We start from the raw sequence: 27005 nt of genomic DNA, 5'->3' as shown, positions 1-27005 counted from the left end.
TTATTCGATTTTTTTCAAGCGGTTTGTCAGAGACTAATTTGTTGTTTATCTCAATGTTTGATAGGAACTTGGCTTGGAATTACCACCATGTCACAGCAGGAGGCTTGACAAAGTGGTTATAAGGCCTGTATAAACCTTACATCTGGGGAGTTCACTTTACAGAATGTACTACACTGTAGTTGGAAGATTTTAAAATTAACCCAATCAGGGTCCAATACGTTACATCTTTTAAAACCGACTGTATCAGACAATCGTAGTTACATTATATTGCATCTCCAATGGCTTCCGTCTATACAAAACTGCTGATTTGATAAGACCAGTCAGGGGAAAGGCAGTCTGCTTCATTGTGTTAAAGAAAGTCTACCTGTTATTGTATATACTTGGGACATTGCAATTTGCCATCTCTAGATAGCAAATTAACACACAAACATTTTGGTAGCTTGGGATTACCCTAAAAAAAACTATCCAGAAAGACAGATGTTGACGACAGACCAAAAGCCTTGTTTTTAAAGTGTTAATAATCTGTGGCATTTAAAAAAAAACAGCAGTCTGCATATTATATCTGACACACTGACTGTATGAATAATAAATATGCAGGTTGTACAGTGGGTCAGCATCTATGTACTGACGGAAAACAAGTGAAAGGTCAAGCTTGTTTGTGCAGTGTCCCTCAACAGATGTGAAATGGATGAGACAGAGATGAGCAAATTTCGGTAAAAGGGACCAACCGTTTGATGGGTCAATTATGTTAAAGGTCAGTGGTTATATAAAGGACATCCAAGGTCAAAGATATTTTTGTTTTCTGTAATAACTGAATATGAGGTGGTCTAATTTTTTCGTTTGGTTTTAAAAAGGTAGCACAACATGTTCAAGTCTCAGTATTTAAGAATGTTAATTTGAAAGACATTATTATACACCCTGACTAGCCAAACTATTGAATAATTACTTTAATAACTCAAAATGTATAGCCCCCGAATATTGCTTGACTGTGTTCCATAATTGTTGTGAATAGTCGCACAATTTAAGAAGGTTTTGTGCATCACGACACATCACGTGACCACATACATTTGCATACACTGCACAAATAGGGCATAGTCTAACTCAATTTATATTCTCCAAAATGTTGGCCAGTCAGTGTATGTTACGATATTAACATTCAGTACAAAATAAGAGAGTCAGGGTATTAATATCATTCCACATTTTAGAAACGTTTTTGTTTTTTATCCTCATGCCTTATGTAACTCTTTGTTTTAAGGCTATGTATTCCAGTACATAGTAGATTTCTTGTGTCACCATTATTTCAGCACAAATGCCAACTCCAACTTCTGTTTTCTAAAATGATAAGGGAAAATGAATTTGTACTGAATCTTTAAATAAAGATCTTTCTTAAAGCATAGTGGCTTTACCAACCGTCACCGCACTGAGATTTCCCTAAAGCTTACAATCATCACTTATTAAGTAGAAATTCCTCGCCAGAAGTCGGCACAGTCATTTCTTCAGCAAATCTCATATAATAACATATTCATAGCAGCACTGACATAGGTGCTCACATAAAGGCACGAGTAAATTGATTGAAAGACTGCTGAATGAGCTGTGCTCAAGAGTTTCAGAAACAATATTACGAATGCATTTCGTTTTCTAGAATATCCTCTCAGATAACGCTAATAATAAATTGCTTTTTCTGAAGTCTTACCTCATCACATAAATTAATACAGTATCAGTTATTATCATGTATTTACAATGTAATCCTCAGAGAATCGGGCCTCTTAAAATATTACATCTAGTGCAAATGTATTTGTTTCTCCTCGTCAGAGGAGGATAAAGGGCACCATAGTCAAGTGGATGGAGTTTGGTTTGAGCACCTGGGTTCAGCAGACCATCACCAATTGGTTTGTCTAATTTATTTAAAGCAACACTGTAAATCAGATGTCAGGTCATGGTGCCCTCACATTTTTTCTTGTATTGTAGAATCTGCTTGTTCAATTTTAATAGACCATGGATTTTCTGCAGTGTTCACTTTTACTAGTGCCGTGGCATTTTTTTTTATTTAAAAAAATAACAGAACACTAATAAAAACTAGTATGACTACTATGATGTTGTTGTTGTAGTTTACTGTTAGACAACATATTTAATAAAGAAGACAGCAATCTCATCGTGCTACTTCCTGCACATGATGTTTTTACAGTACATTATTAGTCTGAGGTTAGCTGGTACCTTTCACAGAGGTGTTGGGTGGAGGCCCTTCCATCCTCAGGTTCCAGGGGGGATCCCCTTGATTGGCAAAGTCTCGCATTTTAAGATAGCTGATGGTGAGGCGGATGATGGAGGCCTTGTCGAGCTGGCTGGTGATGGCACCTGGGAGTGGCAGGAGCTTCGCCAGCTCGTAGAACTCAAAGTTCTCCTTTCCACGACGAGAGCGGGCGGCATCTCGCGACTTCTCTTTTCTCAATGCTTGCAACCTGAAACAGGAGTTAGAAGAAAATATGCATTATCTTCATATCATATAGGTAGTCAATTCAAGGCAGGATACAGGCACATTGGCTGGGCAGTAATGGAAAGTGGCCTGGCAGCTTTTTTTTGCCACACTTGCTTGGTTGAAAAAAACAAAATCCCATTCTCCAGTGCAGTTAATCCGTTACATGTTCTGAACTCACTTACAAATTTAAAATAAAAATACAAATAAAAGTAATATGGAAATATGCGCATGTCTCTTAACTAATACATGGAGGTCTAGACCAGGAGATGAACAAATGTACACTCAGAGACACAAAGATCCAGGTTTAACACCCTGACTCTATCCACTGCTTTTCTAATGGTTTTGGGAACATTTGTGCAGGTATTGATATTTCTGAAAGCTGAAGAACAACACATCTTCTTATTCATACAGACCGGATTCTCATCAAAGACAAAATCCATCACCAAATATTGTATGATCAATCTGTCGAGATCATTGCCTAGTAGTTGTGTAGTACAATATACAATTTCTAGTATGTGCTATCATATAAAAACAACAATGACAGCCACAGTAAGTTACATACAAAATGCACCACAGCTTCATATCCCTTTCATCATCTCTAGCCGTATTGTATTAAGTTAGCAATAAATCACACAGGGAGCTGAAAGTCCCCTAATAGGGTAACACTTACATTAATTTTTAAGCACCACAAATGCAAAATCAGTTAGGAAGGATTTGAAAGATGGGGGTAGTATGAATTTTATTGGAGTAGAAATTATTGAGCAATGTTAGGCACCAGCAAATACTGTTTATTATCGGAATGTATTAAACTCCAGTGTCCTAAATTGACATTTAACACAATGTGCCATATCAATAAAATTGGGAATTACAGAAATGGCTTTCAGCAATCAAGCTTTCAAAAAATAAATAAAAAAGTGTGTTTTTTCAAACCAGAATGGTTCTGTTGTTGTGTATGCAGGTATGATCCTTCTTTTCTGATGCTGTATTCTGACATCCATAAGCCCACCTAAACGATTAATGAATTCACAATGTTTGCAATTTGCTGATAAAACTACAAGGCCACTGCTGGGACTTTCATGTACTGGGAAAAGAACCTTACCACTTTGCTAATGCAATACTCATAGTTGTCATAATCAATTTATGTTAGCATTTGTAAGCATCAAGAGCATAATAGGATAATTTCACTACCAAATATAGATGCACATTTTGCCCTTATATCTAAGTGGCAGATTGCTACTGTAGATCATCTCTGCAGCTACATGTCAGTAAAAATGCAGTATTTGATGGTCTGCTGCTCACACAATATATAAAACCAGTTGTAATGGTTGTTTGGAGGCAAACAGTAACACAGCAGCAAAATTTCATTTGTTCCACAAACTTGGAAAGCATTATGTTTAGCTGCCAAATATTTCTTGATGTGCTAGGGTTGTGTGACCTTCATCCTTGCGTCATATTTATCACTTGCTACAAGAAGCAAATACGTTTTTCTATACATGAAAGCATACAGAATTTGGTATATTTCTTAAATTACTTTTTAAGCACCTATCAACATAAGGGATGAAGTACCATGTATCGAGACGTTTCTTTACTCCAAGGCCATCCTGTAGGCCTTTTGCTTTTAAAGCTGGTTTAGCAATGCAACTATAGGAAGTTTCTCTACAATTCTGATAGCCAGGTAAAAGAGGAGTACAAAACAACTGGCATTTATCCTAGAAACTCATCACTGATCATTCCATAATACTGTACATTACAAAACAAGTCAAAATCTAGGATTATCAGTTATTATTTACTCCGTACTCTATGTTGCTAAAAGTGTATGTTGCTGAAAAAGAAAATAATGAAGTCTGAATAGATTTTCTGCTGACAGAAATCTGGGGAAACAACAAATAAAACCCCTTTTCTTCTCTCACCATGGGTATTTCCTGACAACCACCAAGCCAAAACATTGAGCCAAACTTTTTTCTCATAATTCAGCAGTGTGGAGTAGTGGTTAGGGCTCTGGACTCTTGACCAAAGGGTTGTGGGTTCAATCCCCAGTGGGGGACACTGCTGTTGTACCCTTGAGCAAAGTACTTTACCTAGATTGCTCCAGTAAAAACCCAACTGTATAAATGGGTAATTGTATGTAAAAATAATGTGATATCATGAAATAATGTATAATGTGATATCTTGTAACAATTGTAAGTCGCCCTGGATAAGGGCGTCTGCTTAGAAATAAATAATAATTTGTGTGTTTTGTGTCCCTATTTTCTGCTGTTTACTTTTTATAGCAAGAGATTATTTTGCTTTCCCTTAAATTCACAGTGTGGTTTCTAAAACGAGCTGTCATATTTTAGTGGTCTGGTCTGCTTTTGTGTTCTGTACTTTGAAACAGGCCGAGACATTCTGAATGCTAGCATGTGCTGCCTGTCACAGTCATTTATTCTGGAAAAAGTATTAATTTCAATAATTGCTGGAACTTGGCCTCCAACCTGCCAAACGAGTAAAGACATTGTACTAGCCAGTAACTGTAAAAACCTATTGATTTTATTAGCTTTTTTTTGTTATACATCACCCTATAAGACCTTAATTCATAACTTACTGTTGACAAAAACCCTCAGGATGGGAACCAGTGAATTTAGAATTTTAGAAGGCTTGGCCAGTTGCCTTCTAAACACATTTTTAATATGTTAGTGGTACACAGTTTATGCCTAAGTGGCTGTGTGAGTTGTTCAATTGCCATCAAACGTTAGGTCAGCAGGATTTATTAATAGTGCCCAAAAGTGGTGCCAAAAAGGAAATCCTCAGACTAAATGAAAAAACAATGCCCAGTAACAGAGTTTTTGCAAGAACCAATAATGGAAGATTTACCTTGGAGCAGCTTAACCTATTTCACATCTTAGATTTATATTTACCAGATCAGCTAATCACTTCACAATTGAACTTCTGAGAACCAAAAAATATCAATTAAAGTGGTTGAAACTTCAGCAAATTATCATTTGCAGTAATTGCTTTCATCAGGCTAGAAAAGCCCGTCAGAACAGAAATGTCACTTCAGATTAGTGTTCTCTCTCCTGAAGCTATGGATGACACTGCTGATATAGGACTAAATGCCAAGACCAATCAATTGCTTTTGTGGCTGTGCTCCGAGCTGCAGTGAAAGAGGCCATTTTCTAGGATCTACTCTTCATTATAGTAAATGCTATCTCCTTGGTAACATAATTTAATTTCTTATAAATGGTGCCAGGGTGCATTGTCCTAACAATGAAAGTTTGTGAAAAAAGAATGCTGTCAGTTTAATTCAATGAATTAAGAGTGAACTCTGGGCTACCACAAGAAAGTTAAGTGTTTTGATATGTGCAACAAAACTGCTCCATGTATGTGCTAAAATTCAGCTTGAGTTTGAATAAATTAATAAATGTATGGAATCTTTCGGTGCTACTTTTATATACATAAGTCTTCAACTTCCATGAGTTGACACTTTTTTTTCTTATAAAAATGAAATTATTTTTAGGAGTTATATATTATTTTAGACTGTCAACAATTCCACCATCCCATTGTGCCCGGTGTAGAGCAGATAAAAGAAGGATGTATTTGTAGGGTACAAGCAGTACTTGCAATCACATACACTTTAATGAGATTCTCCTGAAACTAAGAATTCAAAAGTTCTCCCATCTGACTATGGGAAGCAGACTCGAAGCACAGTCTCAAGATAACTGAAAGAGTAGATAAACCATGGCAACAAGACAAACAGTAAGAGCAAAGAAGTATTTTACTATACTGTACACATGAATTAAGCACTATACTAAAAGAAACACTGATCACTATTTCATCTCTTTTTCTCTGTCTCTCCCCCCTCTCCCTGCTCCTCCTACCCCCACTGTCGCCTCTCGCCGTAACCTCCGCTCTCTCTCCCCCTCTGTCCTTGCCTCCACTGCTCTCTCTCACCTCCCTCCTATCGACTCCTTTTCACAACTCTCCGTAGACTCTGCTACCTCCACCCTCTTCTCCTCACTCACCTCCTCCCTCGACTCCCTCTGTCCCCTCACCTCCCGACCCGCTCGCCCCTCCCCTCCCCATCCCTGGCTCTCCTCTGTGCTCCGCTCGGCAAGAATCACACTGCGATCTGCTGAAAAGAAATGGAAGAGAACCAAACTCCCTGCTGCCCTAGACCTTTACCGCACTCTTCTCTCCTCCTTCTCCTCTACTCTCTCCTCTGCTAAATGTGCTTATTTCCAATCTGTAATCCAAGCCTCCACTAACAACCCACGTAAACTATTCTCTACCTTCTCCTCCCTCCTAAACCCTCCCCCCCCTCCTCCTCCCTCCTCTATCTCCCCTGACGACTTTGCCTCCTTCTTCTCTTCTAAAATCTCAGATATCCGCAAACTCTTTAACACCTCTCCCTCCCCCGCACCCCCTCCTGCTCCAACCCCTACACCCACTACATCCCCTACTAACTCGCCCTCCCTCTCCACCTTCTTGCCCCTCTCAGACTCTGACCTCTCCTCCCTGCTCCAGGGTCACAAACCCACCACGTGTGCCTTGGACCCCCTCCCCACTCACCTCTTTCAAGCTGCTGCTCCTGCTCTACTCCCCTTCATCTCCTCCCTCCTCAACACCTCTCTACTTTCTGGCATCTTCCCCTCTGCCTTCAAAAAAGCCTCTATCACTCCCCTCCTCAAAAAACCTACCCTCGACCCCACCTCCCTCCAGAGCTACCGTCCTGTCTCCCTCCTACCCTTCCTCTCCAAAACCCTCGAGCGGACTGTACACCGCCAGCTCTCTGCTTTCCTGTCCAACCACTCTCTGCTTGACCCTCTCCAATCTGGCTTCCGCTCTGCTCACTCCACTGAAACCGCCCTTCTCTCTGTCACCAACTCACTAAAGTGTGCCCGAGCTGCCTCTCTCTCCTCTGTCCTAATTCTCCTCGACCTCTCTGCTGCCTTTGACACTGTTGATCACTCTATTCTACTATCATCTCTTGCTGACCTGGGGATCTCTGGCACTGCTCTGGCCTGGTTCTCCTCCTACCTCTCCAACCGCACTTACCAGGTAACCTGGCGTGGAGCAACCTCCACACCTCACCCTCTCTTGACTGGAGTCCCCCAAGGGTCAGTCTTGGGTCCTCTCCTGTTCTCTCTCTACACCCGCTCCCTGGGCCCCCTCATCGCATCCTATGGTTTCTCATACCATTTCTATGCTGATGATGCTCAGATTTTCCTCTCCTTCCCCACCTCTGACTCCACCATCTCCTCCCGTATCTCTACCTGTCTGTCTGCTATTTCCTCCTGGATGCACTCGCATCACCTCAAACTCAACCTCTCTAAATCTGACCTCCTTTTCTTTCCCTCCTCCTCCCCCTCCTCTGATCTCTCTATCTCTGTTCCTCTGGAATCTACCACACTCTCTCCCTCTTCCTCAGCTAAAAACCTTGGAGTCACCCTGGACCCCTGCCTCTCTTATTCCCAGCACATCTCCACTCTGGCACGCACTTGCAGATTCTTCCTGAGCAACATCCGAAGAATCCGACCCTTCCTCACCAACTATGCTACCCAGCTCCTGGTCCAGGCCCTGGTACTCTCCCGCCTAGACTACTGCAACTCCCTCCTGGCTGGCCTCCCTGCGTCCGCCACCCGTCCGCTCCAGCTCATCCAGAACTCTGCTGCTCGCCTGGTGTTCTCTCTACCTCGCTTCGCCCACGCTACTCCACTACTCCGCTCGCTCCACTGGCTCCCGATCACCGCTCGCATCCAGTTCAAGACTCTTGTACTAGCCTACAGATGCCTTGATCAGACTGCACCCAGCTACCTCCAGACCCTCATCTCTCCCTACACCCCCACTCGACCTCTCCGCTCCGCCTGCACTAGAAGACTGGCTCTACCTCCGCTACGCTCCCCTGCCTCCCGAGCCCGCTCCTTCTCCACCCTTGCTCCGCAGTGGTGGAACGACCTTCCTACAGATGTCAGGACTGCCCAGTCTCTGACCACATTCCGGCGCCTCCTTAAGACTCACCTCTTCAAACAGCACCTGTAGAACTCCTCTGTTGTACCCTGGGACACTATCACCCTTCATTTAAATATGCTTTATTTTGCTCTTATCTGCCCCCTATTTTACTGCATTTAATCCTGTACCTCAGAATATTGTAATCTCCCAAGTGTTTAATCTGTAGTATTTTGTACTTAATCATATCCTGATGTAACTATCACTATTATCTGCTGTATTATTGAATTGTGGTTTGTCACACTTGAGAATTATTGTATTTCTTGTTCTTATTGTATGACTTATATTGTAACACTTGAATGTATTTGTATTTGCTTGCGATTGTAAGTCGCCCTGGATAAGGGCGTCTGCTAAGAAATAAATAATAAAAGAAACAGTTTTACATGTATTTCTGTTTTTGTGAATAGCAATGCACAGCATACATTTTGTTTTCAAAGATACTACAGACTATGGTTGCTGTGAATGTGTATTCTTTTGCAGAGTAAATGTATGCACCGTACTTTGACTAACATTTAAATTGAAAAGCAGCATATAAATCTCACTGAGAGCCAGAGGGATATATTACTTAAAGCCAATGGCACCTTCTTCCAGTCAGTGGTGTTAACTAGTGTGACTGTATTGATTTTACTGATCCATACATTTTCATGACAATGGTATTTTACTGCCTTGTATATGTTTGCTTATTTAAAATACATTACACCTGATTCCTAAAGTGTAAAAACATGTCATTGAAAAAACTCAAAAAAACACAATGCACATATAAATAAGGGTAAAAGGCCTACATTCAATTATAGGGTATAAACACAAAACTGTGACAACCAACTAATACAGTACAGGCAAAAAAAATTTAAAAAATCTATCAAGAAATACATTCTGATATACATTAACTCTAACAACAATGGTCTGGACAATTTCAGAAGTAATGCCAGCAAATTACTCTGTATTATATCCTGCTGGCAGGAAATAAAACAGTTTTCTGTGAAATGATATCCCTCAGGTTCGGTCAAATCATGCATTGGTGACAGTGTATGTTCACTACTGGTATTTCTGCTGTGTTAAAAAAAGGTACAAACTCAGGGCTGGGCCTTTAGCATGCTTGCCATTGCAAAATAACAATTGTATACTTATTAGAGAGAGGAGATTTAAGAAACCAATGCGTACTAACAATAGATAACAGACAAACAACTGTACAATCTACAAGTGACATGTCTCTCATACCGAAAGCAACAGAGCAGCAGATTGGTCTTTCCCAATCACCTAACCTACTTTTCTTATTGCCAATCACAATTAGAACACAGGGTGAATACAATGGTGTGCTAATTTACTGCTAATCAGGTTACTCAAATAGATGCATTTTTGCTGAGAGTTTATTTCTTATATTTTGTTTTACGCACCTTTCAAATAAATCAACTAGTTTATTAAACCATCTTCTGCTAAAACCAAAATAAAAAAATAACTTAAAATCATAAACACTGCAGTTTTTTTATAGCATGTAAACATAACTCTGACACGACAGACCTTTTTTCTCTCAAGAACTGTCGCATAGTGACTTGTTCATGCCCTTCCATTAAAAGACTAGTTGAAAGCTTTGAAAGACACGCATCCAAACATATATTTTACTGAAATTCTGCCCAATAAGGCTTATGTGCATCTCTTTTTCACAAACACAAACTTTTACCGTCCCCTTTAACCTCTTAGAGTTCCTTTGATGTTTGTCCAGCCTTTGAAATTTACTTCAGTTCTCTCCGAATCTTCGTCAGCTACACTGTTAATTTAGCAAAAAATCCGTGAATAGAATGTATTGACATGCTTTGTACATTTGCTATGTATTCTTCAAAAAAAAAAAGACAAAAATGATTTACTGTTAAAGCTTTAAATGCCTTTCAATGTAAAATAAACAAATCACCACACGTAACGGTACACATCAATAATTAATTAAAACAATTTGTTTTCATTTCGAAGAAGGTCGCTTTTTTATAATGAACAATCCTCTACAAATTTAACAAAAAATAAATCCACTGGCAACTTTCAAATTGCAATCTAGGAATACTTTATTCAAAACTAAACTGGTACATGTTAATATTCCTATATCGTTTTGTTCATTTTCAGAATCACATTTTTCAAGTAATTCCATATATTATCTTATTTGTTACGCAACCTACTTTTTTTAAATTCATGCAAATCTGTTCTGATACCAAATTAATGCAAATTAACCATCATCATTTAATTCAAGCTGGCACATTTATTTTGAAGGCTTACAGTTTTGAAATTACCTCTGCTACTTTATTTTGACTACATTACGTTCTGAATTATCATCATTTGGAAAATATTTGTACCAGCAGATAAAACTACACTAGTCAATACAAGTAAAGAATACATTGTAAGTTTTCCAAGATGGCAAAGGAGGTGGTGTCTCAGATAGCATGTGATGTCAACTGTAATGATGTTGAGATTAAAGCACAGTAAAGACTCAGTACGGTACAGTTGATGTCATGAATGGGTTTGTTTGTGATTTGTCATAGAATAAAGCACATCAAACCAATTTGATAGAGAATATTAAGACAAAAGAAGATTGTACAAATGATCCCTTCAAAATGTAGTTTTCTTTTACTCCAATACTGTAAAAAAAAAAAAATCTGAATTAACAACAACTTGGATGATATGGTTAGTTCTTCTGTTCTTGCACAGCCGCCTGAAATAAGTTGACAAGGTTTTATTATTCTTTTAGTTCTTGAAATGAGATGACACTTTACTGTAGAAAGGACATATGCCTGAAGGATGTTTTTTAGGCGATATCCCACAAAGGGCCATGTTATTGAGCTCTCTATTTACTGTTTGTTTTTTTCAGCAGGAAGTCAATTCAGTTTCGTCAAGATATCTGGTGACAATACTTAATAAGGGGCTGATGAACCTGTAGTTTTACCCAAAGGTATTCATTAAAAAGCACATCCTCCGGCAACACAAGAGGAATGGCTCATTGTAGGTTTTGGTTCGACCACCCAAGGAAAACCTCTCCCCCACTGATGGAGCAGTGCATCATACAGAGCAGATGCTTGTCAGCACACAAGGTCAAGCAGCGTGGGGAAAGAAGTAGAACTGATATCAGTGCTAAAAACACTGAGATAAAGGCAGCAAAAGCCACGTGTGAGATCTGCAAACTCACAGCAAGACAGAAGTCATGACTGCCAGATGAGCTTTCATGAAAAAAACTAAGAAGAAATGGACGATTTCTGCTCAAATGTTCCCACACAATAAGGAATTACGCATTTGTTTTGATGTCGGTTTATGAAAAATTGTTCGAAATTACTTAATTTAATCTGATTATGACAACATGATTTTAAAATGATATCAATTTTGTTTTAATGAAGTTAACCCATTAACTTAGTGTATTAATACTGTGTTAATAATTTACTACCACTAAGGAACAATCCAACACAAAATACACATTTTGTTTTTTTCAACAACCAACTAACAAAAACAAAAAAAAGGGTTTTCTGATGCTGACCCAATGCAAATTACCACCAAGCTGAACTTTTCATTTTCTTAATATGCTCCATCTGTGGTTTATTAAAGCTAATATCAAAACCCTGGATGTGGTTCATCTCTTAGTGAATAAAAGTACAGGATTATCAAATAATTAAAAAACGGCTTAACATTTAGGTATGTGTCCTCAATATTAATGAAGTTTATTGATATTTGGATTATTGTCATTGACTGGGCTCTGATTTAATCAGACTGAATCATGATTCTGCAAGTCACGATTAAAGTCAGGAACCGAGCCAGGTTGCCACAAACTCACATATCTTTAATTAACACCGATTGTTTCAGGGTGGCTCATGCATGATATTAGAATGATTATTATTGTGAGGACTTGAAACAACCCTAGGAAGCTCTTGAACCGGAGCTGTTCACTTCACAGTTTACATTATTTCCCTGGGAAAATATGTTGCTTTCTTTTAAACACACACCTTGTTACAAACAGATAAAAACAATGGAAAGTTGGCTCTACATAATATAGGGATTAAATAAGAGAATCAAGATGTATTAATAAGGGGGTCAATATTAATTTATTAATTAACACTGACTAATATATGAATCTCATGCTGTACTAAATTAAAAAAACAGTGCAGGCATGTAATACATTATATATATATATATATATATATATATATATATATATATATATATATATATATATATATAAAAGGTTAAAATGATTAAAAAAAACATTTCAGGACATTTATATAAACAGTAAACAACATGCAGACGACAGAATTCCTCTGGTCCTCACTTTTACAGAAAACCGTGCAAGGAAACTAAAATAGTACAGCAAGACCCATCTACAGTGGCTATTTCCAAGACCCCCACTGATATCATATACCGTAGAATAGACAGAAATCAAAGAGAATAAGTGAGATTCGTCCTTCTGGGGAACTTTTAAAAGGCACACACATATATATATCTACATATATCTTAGTTACTTTTAAGAAAGAACAAACATTTGAAATGCAAACAGTGCCCTTATGCGTCTATATACAGGAACAAAAAGGCTTACCTGCTGGGGCAGAACAAATTGTATTATACTGTCTGCTTTACACAGCTCCTTATCTACAGTAAATGGTGCCAAACAATGACTTTTGGAGCTACAGTATGAACGTCATGAAATGACTCAGGCTAGTCACATAGCTTTTTACACCAACACTAATTTCTAATGCACACTGACAAACAGTAATTACGAAGCCAAGTGCTGAAACTGTAGTCAGGAAAAGCTGCTTCCCTCTGATAAGTGATTGGAGTGGATTTGGGTACACATGACACAGTAGTATTAAAATGATGCTTTTCGAACGGCTCTGGAGTTGCTGCAGTCAGTGCACTGAAATAGTTTAATGAAACCGTTTTTTTGTGGCCCTGCTCGGTTTTTAGTGTCAAAGGCCTCATTTAGAGGACTGGAAAGACATCATGGTGAAATTGTGTCACTGCGCTGCAGCTGAATGATGCTAATGTTGCAGTGGCACTGTTCCATAATCTCCTTTCGGTATGTAATTAAGGGGCCTGTTGCAGAGTGACGGCAGCAACTCAGCTCAAAGGATCATCACTCTGCAGCAAATCCAGTTACCGGTAACTGTGAATAAACTGATTCGCCACAATACAGGTAAACCAATCATTACAATGAAGGCATAAAGCCTGAAAATCAAAACATCAATGCTCTGAGATTTTCTCTCAAAGGAAAAAAAATAACAAAAAAAGCACATGAATATTTTACAACTAGCAAGACACATCTTAGTAGCAGGTAGAATCATTTATGTGCCCCGTTGTTTTTTTGTTTAATAATTCAAAAATATATATCTTATTGGTCCCCAAATGTGCTTCCAAGTGATCCAAGGTTATTGTCAGTTATTGATTTCCTCAGTTAAAACCAGACAATTATTTTTCTCTAGTGCTGCTAAAGGTGACCTAAACAGGGGATTGGAGTGGTTGACCCATGTCTGCCTGCCTAAGTGTTAATCTATTTTTGGGGTTGAATTCCATGGTTTTCTTACTAAAATAAAAGACAACCATACCATTGGATTAAAAAATAAATAAATAACAATCGACAATCTGAAAACGATTTTAGACATTTTTATTGACACTTTGTATTGCAAAATCAATGCAACAGTAGCCAAGGCTGTCTGTAAATGTTTTAGAATGCCACTATCTTTTAGTAGAGCAGTGTGCCAGTATTTAGGAAACTACTATTTATGCAGTTTAGCTCAATAGAATATTAATGCATCAACATGAAATGCCATCTACTGTCCATACATATCTGATATTAAAAGTAGCGAGCATTAGTCATAATAACCTGGTTCATTGCTCTGCACATGCAATTGCTAACGATTGCAGTTCCATTCCTGTCTGTGCTAAAATATAATTCTCTGGCCAATTCCATTTACCGCAACAGACAATCAAGTACTTCCTAGACACATTTCAAATTTGCAAAAGAATGTTTAATATTTACATTTCAAGTGCTTTCATTTTTTACTATTGCAGGATAAATTGAACAGCGTCTCAGTATGCATTAGCCCTGAAGCTACTCTAAGCTACAACTGGTTGCTCTGTAAGCAATGGAAAACAATCCCTGAAGACTCAGAAGAAATAAGAAAAGACTGCAGAAACAACCCAAACACCTCAGTAGTGTATATATTTCTAATTCAAAACAAACAGGACAAAATTCTACTCTAATTACAGCACTACCCAGCACAAGCCATCAAACCATCTGATCTTAAAAACATTAACCCCCTACAATCCAGATGAGCACCTCATTAAAAGAAAAACATATATAAAATGATCTACTGGCATACTGTAGCTTCTATTTAAAGCACGCATGTGGCCAAATCTTTCCTGATAACTTCATTTTTAGTGATGGGGGTGACTACAGTGGCTGAAGAGACTATGCATGCTGTAGATCAGTGGTACTCAACTCTGATATCTGGCCTTTACTCCAACCAGGTCCTAAATGAGTTGCCTCTTAGCAGCGTCAATTAACTACATTAGAACCTGCTTAGATTGAAAACCTGGACTGGATTAGATCTCGAGGGCCAAAGTTGAGTACAACAGCTGTAGATTGTTAATGCTTTTTATTCATCATTTACATTATATGCAATCAACACATAGAGATTAAACAATATTACACAATAGTATACAGTACATTAAATCAATTATTCTAAAATGTCCAGATGTCAACCCCCCCCCCTTTCTTGCAAAAAAAATTGTCAATTTATTATATTCAAAAATGCAATTCCTGACTCAAGTGATACATTGTTATATTCTGACCGGTTTGTGGCCCTGACCCCTTCTCTCTGTTTCACACACATGCTTTTTAACAGTTAGAATGGAGGCTTTAATACTCAGTATTCTTCTAAATCAAAGAACTTTGCTCTCTGTAGTGCCAAGCAAGGACATATAAGTTCCTCACTAAAGATTTCAGATTAAATCCTTCAACCAACCTGAAACAGTTGGCCAGGTAGCACTAACAGATAAAGGCTTTCATAAAAGCAAAATGAGGTGCTGCTGTTGCTCCCAGCCTCTCACCCTGTGACAGTTTGAGAGGCGCTCCACTGACAGTATAATCAGTCAGTTCAATCAGAGAAATTCTATAGTACAATGGTAATTTTCTTTTACTTTTTCTTTTCACTGTTAGATCAAGCCACCTGCTAAAAGCACCGATGTGGAACGGCTCAATATTAGCTCTGAAATTAGTAGCAGTCCCCAGTTAAATACATGCCACATTCAGTGTGGGATAGACACTGTTAATGGCACATAAGCCCATCACCTGGGAACTACACAATTACTTGAGTGAGTCTCTATCCAAATCATTCAGACAGCTCAGTACCACTTACACCAAGGCCAGTTCAAATAAAATAAAAAAAATAGAAAACCATTACACAGTCTCATGTTTTAAACTAATTTTGCTGGAAAATATCACTTTCCACAACACAAAAAACAAAACTAAAAACAGAGATGTTTAGTGTTGTTCACCAAACAGTACTAGCTAAACTCAGTCTGCCCAGGTGTGAAAGAATTGCCCATCTATGTTGTTTCTCATATGATACTATGCATTATTTCTTCCTTCCTTAGAAATGAGATCTGGATTTTACACACAGCAGTGCACTAAAGCAGGTAGCACAGATTCCACTGGGCCAGAAAGTAACAAACTCAGCTTGAGGCAAGCCTTGGATGTAACACATTTACCGTCTTCCCAGCAGGGTGTCTTGGAACACTGCTATTTTGATGTCCTTTTGCTTTTTGTTTTTCACATATCTCAAAACAGAAATAAAGTACATGAAACATTATCATTGTACAGTAGGTGCTAAAGGGCTAAATGCAGGGCTCGCTCGACGTTCCACCATTCAATAACGAATTTAATTCACTGTTAGGCCATGTTGACAGTAAATTATAAAAATCCTATATTTTCCCCTAAGGCTCTTCACTAGTTCACTGTTTTCAATATTTCATGTCAGATAGTGAAATAAGGAGGGAACACTATATACAGTATTTGAAAAATAACACTAATCTTGTATTGCTAACAACATCTGTTATACTACTGCAAGAATTAGCAAAAACACATTACCTACCATGACTGTAAATACAAAATTAGAGGTATAAATATATATTTCAAGTTAAATCACCATGCTCTATATCCACTGTATGTACTGCAGTGCCATAGTGCCAAAGCAAAAGCTTGGGGATGAGGCTGAAGAAATTCAACCAGAGGGCTGGTCACAGCAGCACTACTACTCTGTGCACCCAAGCCATTTTAAACCATTTGTTATTTACCATGATTTACAATTCTTAATTGTGACTTAACATGCATGTTGTGCTGAAGCAATCCTTCACTATTTCTTTACTGCATGTTTAGCATGGTATACCACATTTCGCTCTTATAAGGGCTATCTGTTTACGGTATACTGTAGTTATAGCCATGTAGACTGTGTAGACATAATAAGAAACTGCTGAGCACAACTTGACATTTTTCACTTTAATAGCTAAGAAAATCAATGTGGATTTACTCTGTATGAAAAAAAAACAATAGGAACCTGGGTCGGGGAGTGTTTTTATATCTTGTCTGAATGCAGCACATTTTTAGGGAGAATGGAGGGGGGGGGGGGGGGGGGCATGACCATGCACAGTATTATTTGCTTCTTTTACAGCCTAATGATCTCCAGCTTCTTTTAACCTCAGCAATAAACAGAGAAATGCCAGCTACTCAAGTGCATCTCTCAACCTTTATCAACTCACTTGGCTTACCCTGCTCAGCAGGAAGGTCTGTCTGCATGAGTCAGGCTGCAATGATCAAAGACATCTACAACAGACTCCTCACAGGGTCGTCGATGGACAACCTGTACAAGATTTATGCCTTAAATAATAAATGAAGTAAACACCTTGAGGTAATTGGCTGTGCGAAAGCTTCACACTACGCAAGATAGCTTGTTTGTGAAGCACAAAATAAGCTTAAATAATTAATGAACAATGCAGTGCTTTGGAATTGGCCTGATTTTTACAGGCTTTAAGTGCCGTTCTTATTGAGAAGATGATCATTGTGAAAAATGTGCAGCCTTTAAAGTAAGAGAAAGGTTATAACATAACTACCAGTCTGGGCTTACATGTAGGCAGTAATAATAATAATCTGTGATATTTATAAATAAAGTCCACTTCTGATATCACAGATGTTCTATGTGGGGGATTTTATTGTAATTTATGTAGTCTTAGCCAAGATGTGAGAGCACTATAAGTATTGAGTTACATAAAACAATCCACATTTGATTTTCTTAGCTATTAAATCCCAGTTTCATCAAAAAACGGTCCACCGAGAACTCCAGAGCGGGGCAGCAGTGTGGAGTAGTGGTTAGGGCTCTGGACTCTTGACCGGAGGGTTGTGGGTTCAATCCCCAGTGGGGGACACTGCTGTTGTACCCTTGAGCAAGGTACTTTACCTAGATTGCTCCAGTAAAATCCAACTGTATAAATGGGTAATTGTATGTAAAATAATGTGATATCTGTATAATGTGAAATAATGTATAATGTGATATCTTGTAACAATTGTAAGTCGCCCTGGATAAGGGCGTCTGCTAAGAAATAAATAATAATAATACCACAGTGGCCCAACGCCCTATTTAAGTGACTTTCCATTGGTGTTTCCATTTTTTTGTCCACTACCTGTAAGTAAAAATTAATAAATGTATATAGTAAAATAAATACATAAAAACACAATGGACTTGTGGATTAGTAAACACTAGCAAATACTACTGCCTTAAACATAGTAATTTTGGGATCAGTCCACATTTGACAGCCAACAGTGCCACTTGGTACTTCGACTCTGTATTACCCTGAACATGTTTTCTTTAAAAATACTGAGGCACAGAAGACAGTTTTCCACCACATAAGGAAGTGCATTCACCCAGAATTGTGCAGAACAATAAAGGTCTGTGTGATAGATTGGCTAGCCTTGGCCAAGACTGCCCCTGCAGTTTGAGAATGTGTTTATCCAAGGACAAGTTATTTCACCTTCCCATCTGTCCTGTGAAATGTGTAATGTGTAAGACAGGTGGCCTGTTGGATATTTAAAGCCCTGTGGATGCAAATATGATTAAGAACTCACATTAGCTCTCATGCGAATTCTATATTTAATGAAACAAAAAGAAAATCAACTAACTAACTAACTAACTAACAACATAAATAAGCTGAAGACAGACTGAACTGAAATTGAAAAATGGCCTGCTGTAATTTGATGGCCTTTTATTTCTGTGCCCTAGGTTTGGCAATAACCCAGGAGTGAAGTGACCGTAAATTGACCAGTGGATCAAGACCTCATTCTGCTGATCTGAATCAGAGAGGTAAAATGAGAAAGACTAATCTGGATTTGATATTCCTAAAATTCAGACATCAGCTTAAATTTTTTTATTTGTAGAAAATACTTTTGTAAAGTGTTCTGGCATGCCAGTGCAATAGATAAGGTATGATATGTACAAAAACATCATTGCTATCATTATTTCCCCTTTAATGTGCTGTTGTTTACCTTCAATTGAACATATTTTAGCTGAGCATGTGGTACTTTAATTACACCATAATAATTATGCTTTTAAAATAGAAAAATACAGAACAAAAATCATCATCTCTTCTCTTGTCTGGACAAATCTGTATCTAGCCTTGCAGGTATTGTCTTATTTTTCTACCTTCCAAGTATCTGAAAACTGAGTCTTACAACTCCATTCATTATAATCTGTCAAACACTATCTGATGCATTGCACTGGGATGCATTGTAAATAGTTGTGATGAACGTTGGTATTGTGATGAAGTTGCCAAGCTGCACCAGTATAGAGCACGAAATAAAAATGTTCACAAACACTGTAACATTAAATTATGATGAAATACAAATACATTTAATGGCCTATATGACAACAATAATTCAAACCAAAAAATTGTAATCTGTTTTTGATATCCTCAAGGTTTGTGCACTACTTTTGCATAGAAGAATATGATTTTAATGGCAATGCATTTAAAATACCCCTTTATCAGAAAAGTTATTTAATTTTGTTTGCTAGAAATGTTTGTTTCAGCTTTACTAAACTTAAGATTGTGGACTCTCAAGGTGCTTTTAAGCGTATATTTTTATTATTATTAAAGCTGTGGGTCAATAAAGACAGATTTTTAACTTGTGTTTATTCAGCAAAAAAGTTGCGTTTTCAACTGACACTGTCTTCATCACTCCTGCTAATTCATTTTAAAGAGATCAAAATCTGACTTAAATTCGTTCTCAACAACAATGCCTTTATTTATGTTTTCCATTGTAAAAACGTATATGCATGGTGTATAGGCCTTTTACAGAGCTCTAGGTATATCTTCAAACTTAGACAAAAAATGAAACATGTAATACAACTACTATAACAACAACAACAATAATAACAATAATAATAATAATAATAATAATAATAATAATAATAATAATAATAATAATAATACCATTTTAAATATAAAAAAGGTTTTAAAATGACTAAAATCTATTTGTGCAACAAAAAGGAAGAACATACCACACATAACGTGAGCCGTTACATCAAATAGTTCCAATAAGGAATTTGACGAGCTATGTAAAGTAACGTATAGTATTTATAGTACACTGTAGTAGTGTATACATTGAATGGCTTCTGAATATGTTTTCTTGAAACTAAATCTACTCTTTCAAAAGCAAACCTCGTAATAAAAATCCAGGTGACCCACGATAATGGCATCTGCTGTTCTTGTATTAGAATCTGAACTCAAGAGTCCATTATCAGACCAGCACATTTACATGTAATGCAGGATCACCACACATGTTTATTCATTATGCAATGAGCCAGCCCTGCAAGGTGGCTATCTGTCAGAAACTGTCAGGAGGCTAATTCTTTAAGATAGATACTGGGGCTATTCAGCTATTGTCATTTAGCACATTTTAACAGATACAGTATTTTGTAAAAACACTATTACCACACATTATAGATTAACCTATAACGTTTCATTAATACACATCTATACCTACTTGTAATGCCGGTATTGCAATTCAAATATATATTTTTTGCCCCACTAAGAAACACAGTAAACATTAGATACCACCTGGTACAAACAGAATGTCATTCATCCGCATTAAAGCTCTCTCTATCCAGCTGAGTTTCTTAATCCACCCACCCTTTTTTTTTAATCCTATGCCAATTTATTAGAAATATGTATGCATATATTTATCCAACCTTGATTGGATTTTAAAGTTTTACGTGCTGGCATATGGCTGAATGTGTATGGTATGATGTGTAAAAAAGGGAACAAACCTTATCAGGAGATAGCTTTTTTTTTCTGCAAAACAGGAATATAAGACCTACATTTGACAATCCTATTACATATATTCTGCTGGTAAAAAGACTAGTTCCTAGACTTGCATTTGGAAAAATAAATTAGATAAATTGCATATACAGTTGGTGCAATGAGTCACAAAAGTATGGGGGCAATGACACAATAAAGGATTTTTAATGGCCCACTCAAATAAAACAGATCCAATCTCTGCATTTCAAGATGTCTCTGTTGTATGACCTTCCTTGAATCACATTCTGCTTTTGACACTTTCTTGATTTTATCTGAATTTCATAAATTACCAATAATTTCGGAGCTGTATTTCTGCATTACAGAGCCAAAATAAGCATGCCAGTAACTATACTGCAGTCCTATAAATGTACTGGTGTTCTAACGGTTTTTTTTGTTTGTTTGTTTGTTTGTTTTTTAATAGTCCCAATATACTAAACTATAGTATTATTGATTCTGTAGTTGTGTGGAGAGCCAAGAACCATAACACTGTTTACAAAATAAATATTAAAAAAAGAATCAATGATAATAGACCATCTGTCTGGAATTTAGATAACAGTTGACTTCAATCACGACATGCACTTTTCATATGCTACTCTGTATCTGTGTACACTGAAGTATGTACTATACTGCCCAAACCACCTAATAAATGGTGATCCTGGCAGTTATTTGCTCTTCTGTCCATTCAATGTGCCATTCAGTCACTACACGTGCACATCTTTTTGAGGTTGTCCAGAAAAGCACATATCAGTGGCAGGTCCATTAAAGCTGCGGTGTCATGTTCAGTTGTATACTAACCTATGATTCTTGGGTAGCTGCTTACTATCTTCCTCTATTGTTTAACCTTCTTCAGAAACCAGGCCTTGAATGGCTGTATAACCTGTTCACATTACCTAAAAGGTACTTTCAGCTACAGTCATATATACCGTCTCCCACCTGAAGCCTTCTTGCCACTCTATAAACAAAATATACTCGATCCCCTGCTGCAGGGCTCCCCAACCCTGGTCCTGGGGACCCCCTGTGTCTTCTGGTTTTCATTCCAACTGAGCTCTCAGTTACTTAACTATACCCTTAATTGCACTAATCATTTGCTTAATTAGACCTTTTTAATGGTTCTCCGCTCCTAAAGAGTTCAAGTTACTTATAAAATGAGCTGAAAACAAGTAAAAAGTTATAATTAAGCAAATGATTAGTGCAATTAAGAGTATAGTTAAGTAGCTGAGAGCTCAGCTGGAATGGACACCAGAAGACACATGGGGTCCCCAGGACCAGGGTTGGGAAGCCCTGCACTACGGACTGCAGCAACAGGTGGTTCTTGCTGTCACCTGTACACGGGTTTGTAAGGTAAAAACATTCTTAAAATATGTAAACTAATTCATTATAACTGTCATGGTATCATTTTGGTGGATAACTGCAGGCTGTCCTCCTGACATGGCATGTTATGCTCCTCAAACACATATTCCAGCTCTGTAGCTTTAAGTCTAATGCTTGATTCCAGGTCTTGTCAATCTCATCTCGTTAATGTTTTAAAAAAAAAAAAAAAGCCTTATAGGCATGATGTGAATCAATTAATTGCACCTGAAATACTACCAAACTACACTCCTGAAGTGATCACATGCTCAGTGCCAAATACTCTTGTCAATCCTGTGCTGCTGCAACAGCTGTATAATTACTGCATTCCACATCTAAAGACTGCTGCAATACAAAATTCAAAAGAAAGAATGTTGCTTGAGGCTCCCAAATTAAATATTACATAGACCCGAATGAACTTAATTTGTCTTTGATGTTCATTTTTCAGAAGCAGTCTGTGCTCAACATTTTTGTAAAGTTCTTTATATGATCATTAATTGTATAGTATGATAACGGCACTCTGAAAATCAATAGAAATATTTACTGTAATATTGTCTGTTACATTTGATCTCACATACTGTATCAACCCAACACAAACAATCTTCATCTGCAATGGAACCATTTGGATGTGAGTGTTCACATGCACTGCCCAAGCACTGGGAACTGTTGACAGGTTGGGCGAACTGAGGATTGTAAGGGCACTTGCCTGTAGAATTTAACTAAGCTCAAAGTAACATGAGTCATCATCTCAGTGGAATCCGATGGTGTCGAATTTGAGATTGATCATATAAAATAGACAAACTTGTTAAAATGGTGGATCTTCAATGGTTTGCCATAAATGTTCCTAAACTGCAAAATATGTTGGGAATATTGAAATATATAGTTTTATATGAGGTATCTTTTTTTTAGTAACCAATTGATTAATCACTGATTTTAAGTATTTTTATATTCAGGAGTAGTAAAACATCCTAGCGTGAAACATTTGGTAAAATAGGAACTTCAATCTATTAAAATGTATTATGTGCTATCTGAAGTACCTCAAGGAAGACTGCTCTCACTGTCCAGTAAATTGCTCTGTATAATAAAAAAATTGATCTAAACTGACTCAAAGCTGTTGCCAATGAACAAGTGGCTTTGTGGTTCTCTGTTATGTATTACTGGCACCTCAGTGGGAGTACTGTCCTTCAATAGGTGAGGCCTGGGAGACAGGTGTTCTCACCTCTGAATCCTACAGTAGCCATTGCCTTATTGCACGACACCATCTCCACATGCCTCACATCAACAATAAACCTGTGGACAAGCAGGATATTGCTATGCGTGAAGCTTCTTAGTGGAGCCGTCCTCCATAGATTACATCTTTAAAAATTTCTTTCTAGTGAAGACTGTGTATTCTCCAAGTAGTCCTTAAGGTAGCTCTCTCTTATAAACAAGGTGATTGTTCTATAGTAAATCTATACAATACATTATTTGAAAGCCAGGTGCATGCATCAAAACTGAAGTGCTATAGTTTCTACATATCTAAGGAAAGTAGCTCAGGATGAAAGATCAGAGAACAAAGTTGCAACAAAGTAATGCAGACTAGAGAATCCCCACCAAATGTTCTGGACGAATTCGAAGCCTAAATCCACACTGCATGCTCAAAATGCCCTCAAATAGTCAAATGTAAAAAAAGAAAACAAGCATTAACACAGCCAGCCTAATAGAGTTGTACCAATCAATCAAATCATAGTTAATATAAAACCGTAGTTAATGCAGTGCCTTTAATTCACTTACATTTCCTCCAAATTCAATCTACATTAAATCCCATTAGCACAAGTTTATTTATACTGCAGCATTTTAATCTTAGACAACATGCTATCTTTACCGAGCCACTGTACATGTATCTAACACAAATTCTAGCCTTTTATTTATTTTATTTTTTTTCATTTCATCCACATACTGTAGCTTTACTATTTAATACATGGGTGATTCCAACCCCATGAAACATATAAAATAGGTATTTCTCAAGCAAGGTTATATCTGCCTGCTAAGAAAACATGTAAATTTTTCAGCCTGTGTCTATTCTAGCACTGAGCACCTTAACCTCCGAGGAATCCCAACAAGCTCTCTATAGCATTCTATACATTCCAACAAGTGCTTAATCTTTAAATTATGCTCAAAGTTTGGGTCTTTCATACCACACCCTCTAACCAAATGAGACAAGCAGTTTAAACTGTCAGCAGCCTTCGTTTTCATACGAAGTGTAATAGCCAACATAAAACTATTTTAGATTGATGATGTTAACTAAATGCACATAATATATTTATCCATAATTCATTTAAACTACTTTGAAACTGACCAACTGCTAGAACTTGTCTGTTTCTAAAGCCAAAACAAAGTATGTACTGAAGCAGCCCCTAAAATGTGAACAGAATGAGGTTTAAAAAGTGTAAGTCTTTATCTCAACATCTACACATTCTGTCCTGATTTGGAATCCCTGTAGATATAATGTATATTCTACTCCATGACAAACTTCATTTCAAGTAAAAATGTAATTTGGATTTGTTTTTTTTTAGCTGAATTCTGTGAATGCTTTTATCTATTCTGATATATTTGTACATTTAAATATTAGAGATTAGCAATGTTAAATTGAACACTTCTGAGCCAAACCTGGAGGGATTATTATTTAAATCCAATTAGCAGGTTTACCAAAAAGTACGAAAGGATTTTTGCTTTATGCAAACATTATTATTTGCAACTTGTTTTATAATGCTTAATGAATGAAAGTGTGGGTAATTTATGGACCCTTACATTGTAGTAACATAATTCAAGTGCAGTAGGAAGCAATTGGCATTACAGAAAGATTTCAAGCTTTAGGGCAGCCTTATTAGGTTCCACTGTTGTTTAGATCATTAAAGATCAGTTAATTATTCAGGCTACTTTTTTCTTTAATGAATAATCTACAATATTAATGGAGATTCTTTTTTAACAAATTACTTTATTTGGAGTCATGAAAAACAAGTACATTGTTCGAGTTACAAGACTAATATTTTAATCAAAGTTACTTGAATAAAAACAAAAATCATGCATTTTCCATTGAAAGGAAACTATAAAGATTTTAACATCTCCAATATTTGATGCATGTGGCACGTGCCTTGTTATTTCTGATGTCTGGAAAGGCATGTCGCATCTAAGAACTGAGTAGAATAAGAACTCAAACCATTTTTCTTTTATTTAGGTACAGATTGTCATCATTTGCTCTCCATCCTAAGAGCAGGTACAGCAATGGAGCTTCCCCACCCTGTCTCACGGATATGCTTCAATACTGCTGTAACACAGATTGCATAAGACATTTTAGAAACAAACTTATTCTAAATTGTATTCAAATTGGCTTGAATGGTATTTAGAGCATAGTCCAGGTAACAGCTGTAAAGTTTAGGCCTAATCTGAAGTGTAACGGCTGCATAAATAAAATCCCCATGGCAACAAAATGTGCTACTAGATAACACAGAAAAAAGGATTTATGTGTTTGCTGAGCTGTCTTACCCTAGAGAGATTCTTCAGGCAAATATAGGCCACCTGCCACACGTTATATTAAACTCGATCTTCAGGGCTAATTCTTTGCTTCTTTATTTTCTTTTAAATAACTGGTCAAACAAGTTCCATTGAATATCCTATTTCTGCTTTGTTTTTCTTTAGAATGTATTAGTTATTTAAAGGATAAGTGGAGCTACATTTAATTTCCAAGTAATTTGATGTACCTTTAAGTAGCAGCAGTGTGCTTTATAGAAATCCTCCTGCAATGCAACAGAGCCATGAAATTTATCTTGTTAGAATTGAAGGTTTGAGAAGACCTGGGACCAAGGCAAACGTGTCAACTTGTAGATCAGTTAGTGATGTAGTATACCTGGCCAAACGGCAGTTCTCTAGCGCTGAAGGAAGTGATGTTTAATACAAATGGTTGGGATACATGTGCGAGCGAAAGGATTCAATAACGTACCAAACACCTTTTTAAAAGATGATTGTACACACACGTGTGTGATCTCTGTAGTAGTAAAATGAAAAAAATCAGATGAACTGACAATACGGAAGTTAGAAGAACAGTCATATCGCATTACATAGATCAAGATGAGGTTTGTATATATATATATATATATATATATATATATATATATATATATATATATATATATATATATATTGTAACACAGCAGGGAGGGGGTTAAAATACTCCCTGCAGAAAACATGTGCAAATGCACATTGGTTGATGTAATTGTTTTGTTTTATTATTTAATTATCCCCTGCACCTGGTGATCATTGTAAATTAGAGCCAGGTGCAGGGTATTTAAAGAGAGCAGCCAGTCTGTTCTAGGCTGCTGAGTAGAAGGAGGCAGGAAGAGGTACTCTGCTTCCCAGCAGTCGTAAGGTAAAAGTGTGTTGTATTAAACCTGTGTGGTGTTGTTTATTGGACAGCCTAGCTGTCCCACTGGTAGTCAGGGTGTTCCTGAGGTGTAGTTAGTGCTCGTACAGAGCTAGGTGTTTGTTTTGTATTTTGTTTACTTTGGGTTTTTGTGACTATTAAAAAATTAGCGCAACAGCGCTGTTAAAAATCAAGTTTTGTGTGTGGCTGGGTCATTTAAAGTGCTGGAAAAGAACCTGGAGGACTAAAACCCTTCACAATATATATATATATATATATATAATGAAAGGTAATAATGCTATCTGACACATTCTTGATAACGCTTTAATAAAAATACAATAGTCTTTGCTCCAAGGTCCGAGTCCCAGATTACAGCAACCACATCTGGCAAAGCAGCAAGTACTATTATGTTTGTGATTTTCAGTTGCCTCTATGCTA

The 27005-nt window shown here is 37.2% G+C and overlaps 1 protein-coding gene across 4 annotated transcripts in view; it reads right to left on the bottom strand.

Moving 5' to 3' along the window:
• The window catches only part of LOC117420131 (neuronal PAS domain-containing protein 3), a 228853-nt gene that overhangs the window by 153771 nt on the left and 48077 nt on the right, over nt 1-27005 (bottom strand). For all 4 annotated transcript variants that reach the window (XM_058991636.1, XM_058991637.1, XM_058991638.1 and 1 more), the window contains one exon: nt 2215-2459. In XM_058991636.1, the coding sequence (XP_058847619.1) occupies nt 2215-2459 (245 nt within the window). The remainder of the gene's footprint in view (nt 1-2214; nt 2460-27005) is intronic.

The sequence above is a fragment of the Acipenser ruthenus genome, chromosome 18, assembly GCF_902713425.1.
Source record: "Acipenser ruthenus chromosome 18, fAciRut3.2 maternal haplotype, whole genome shotgun sequence".
In the NCBI taxonomy this organism is placed as follows: Eukaryota; Metazoa; Chordata; class Actinopteri; order Acipenseriformes; family Acipenseridae; genus Acipenser; species Acipenser ruthenus.
The sequence above is the reverse complement of the archived record's forward strand: the minus strand, read 5'-3'. Positions and strand labels throughout refer to the sequence as shown.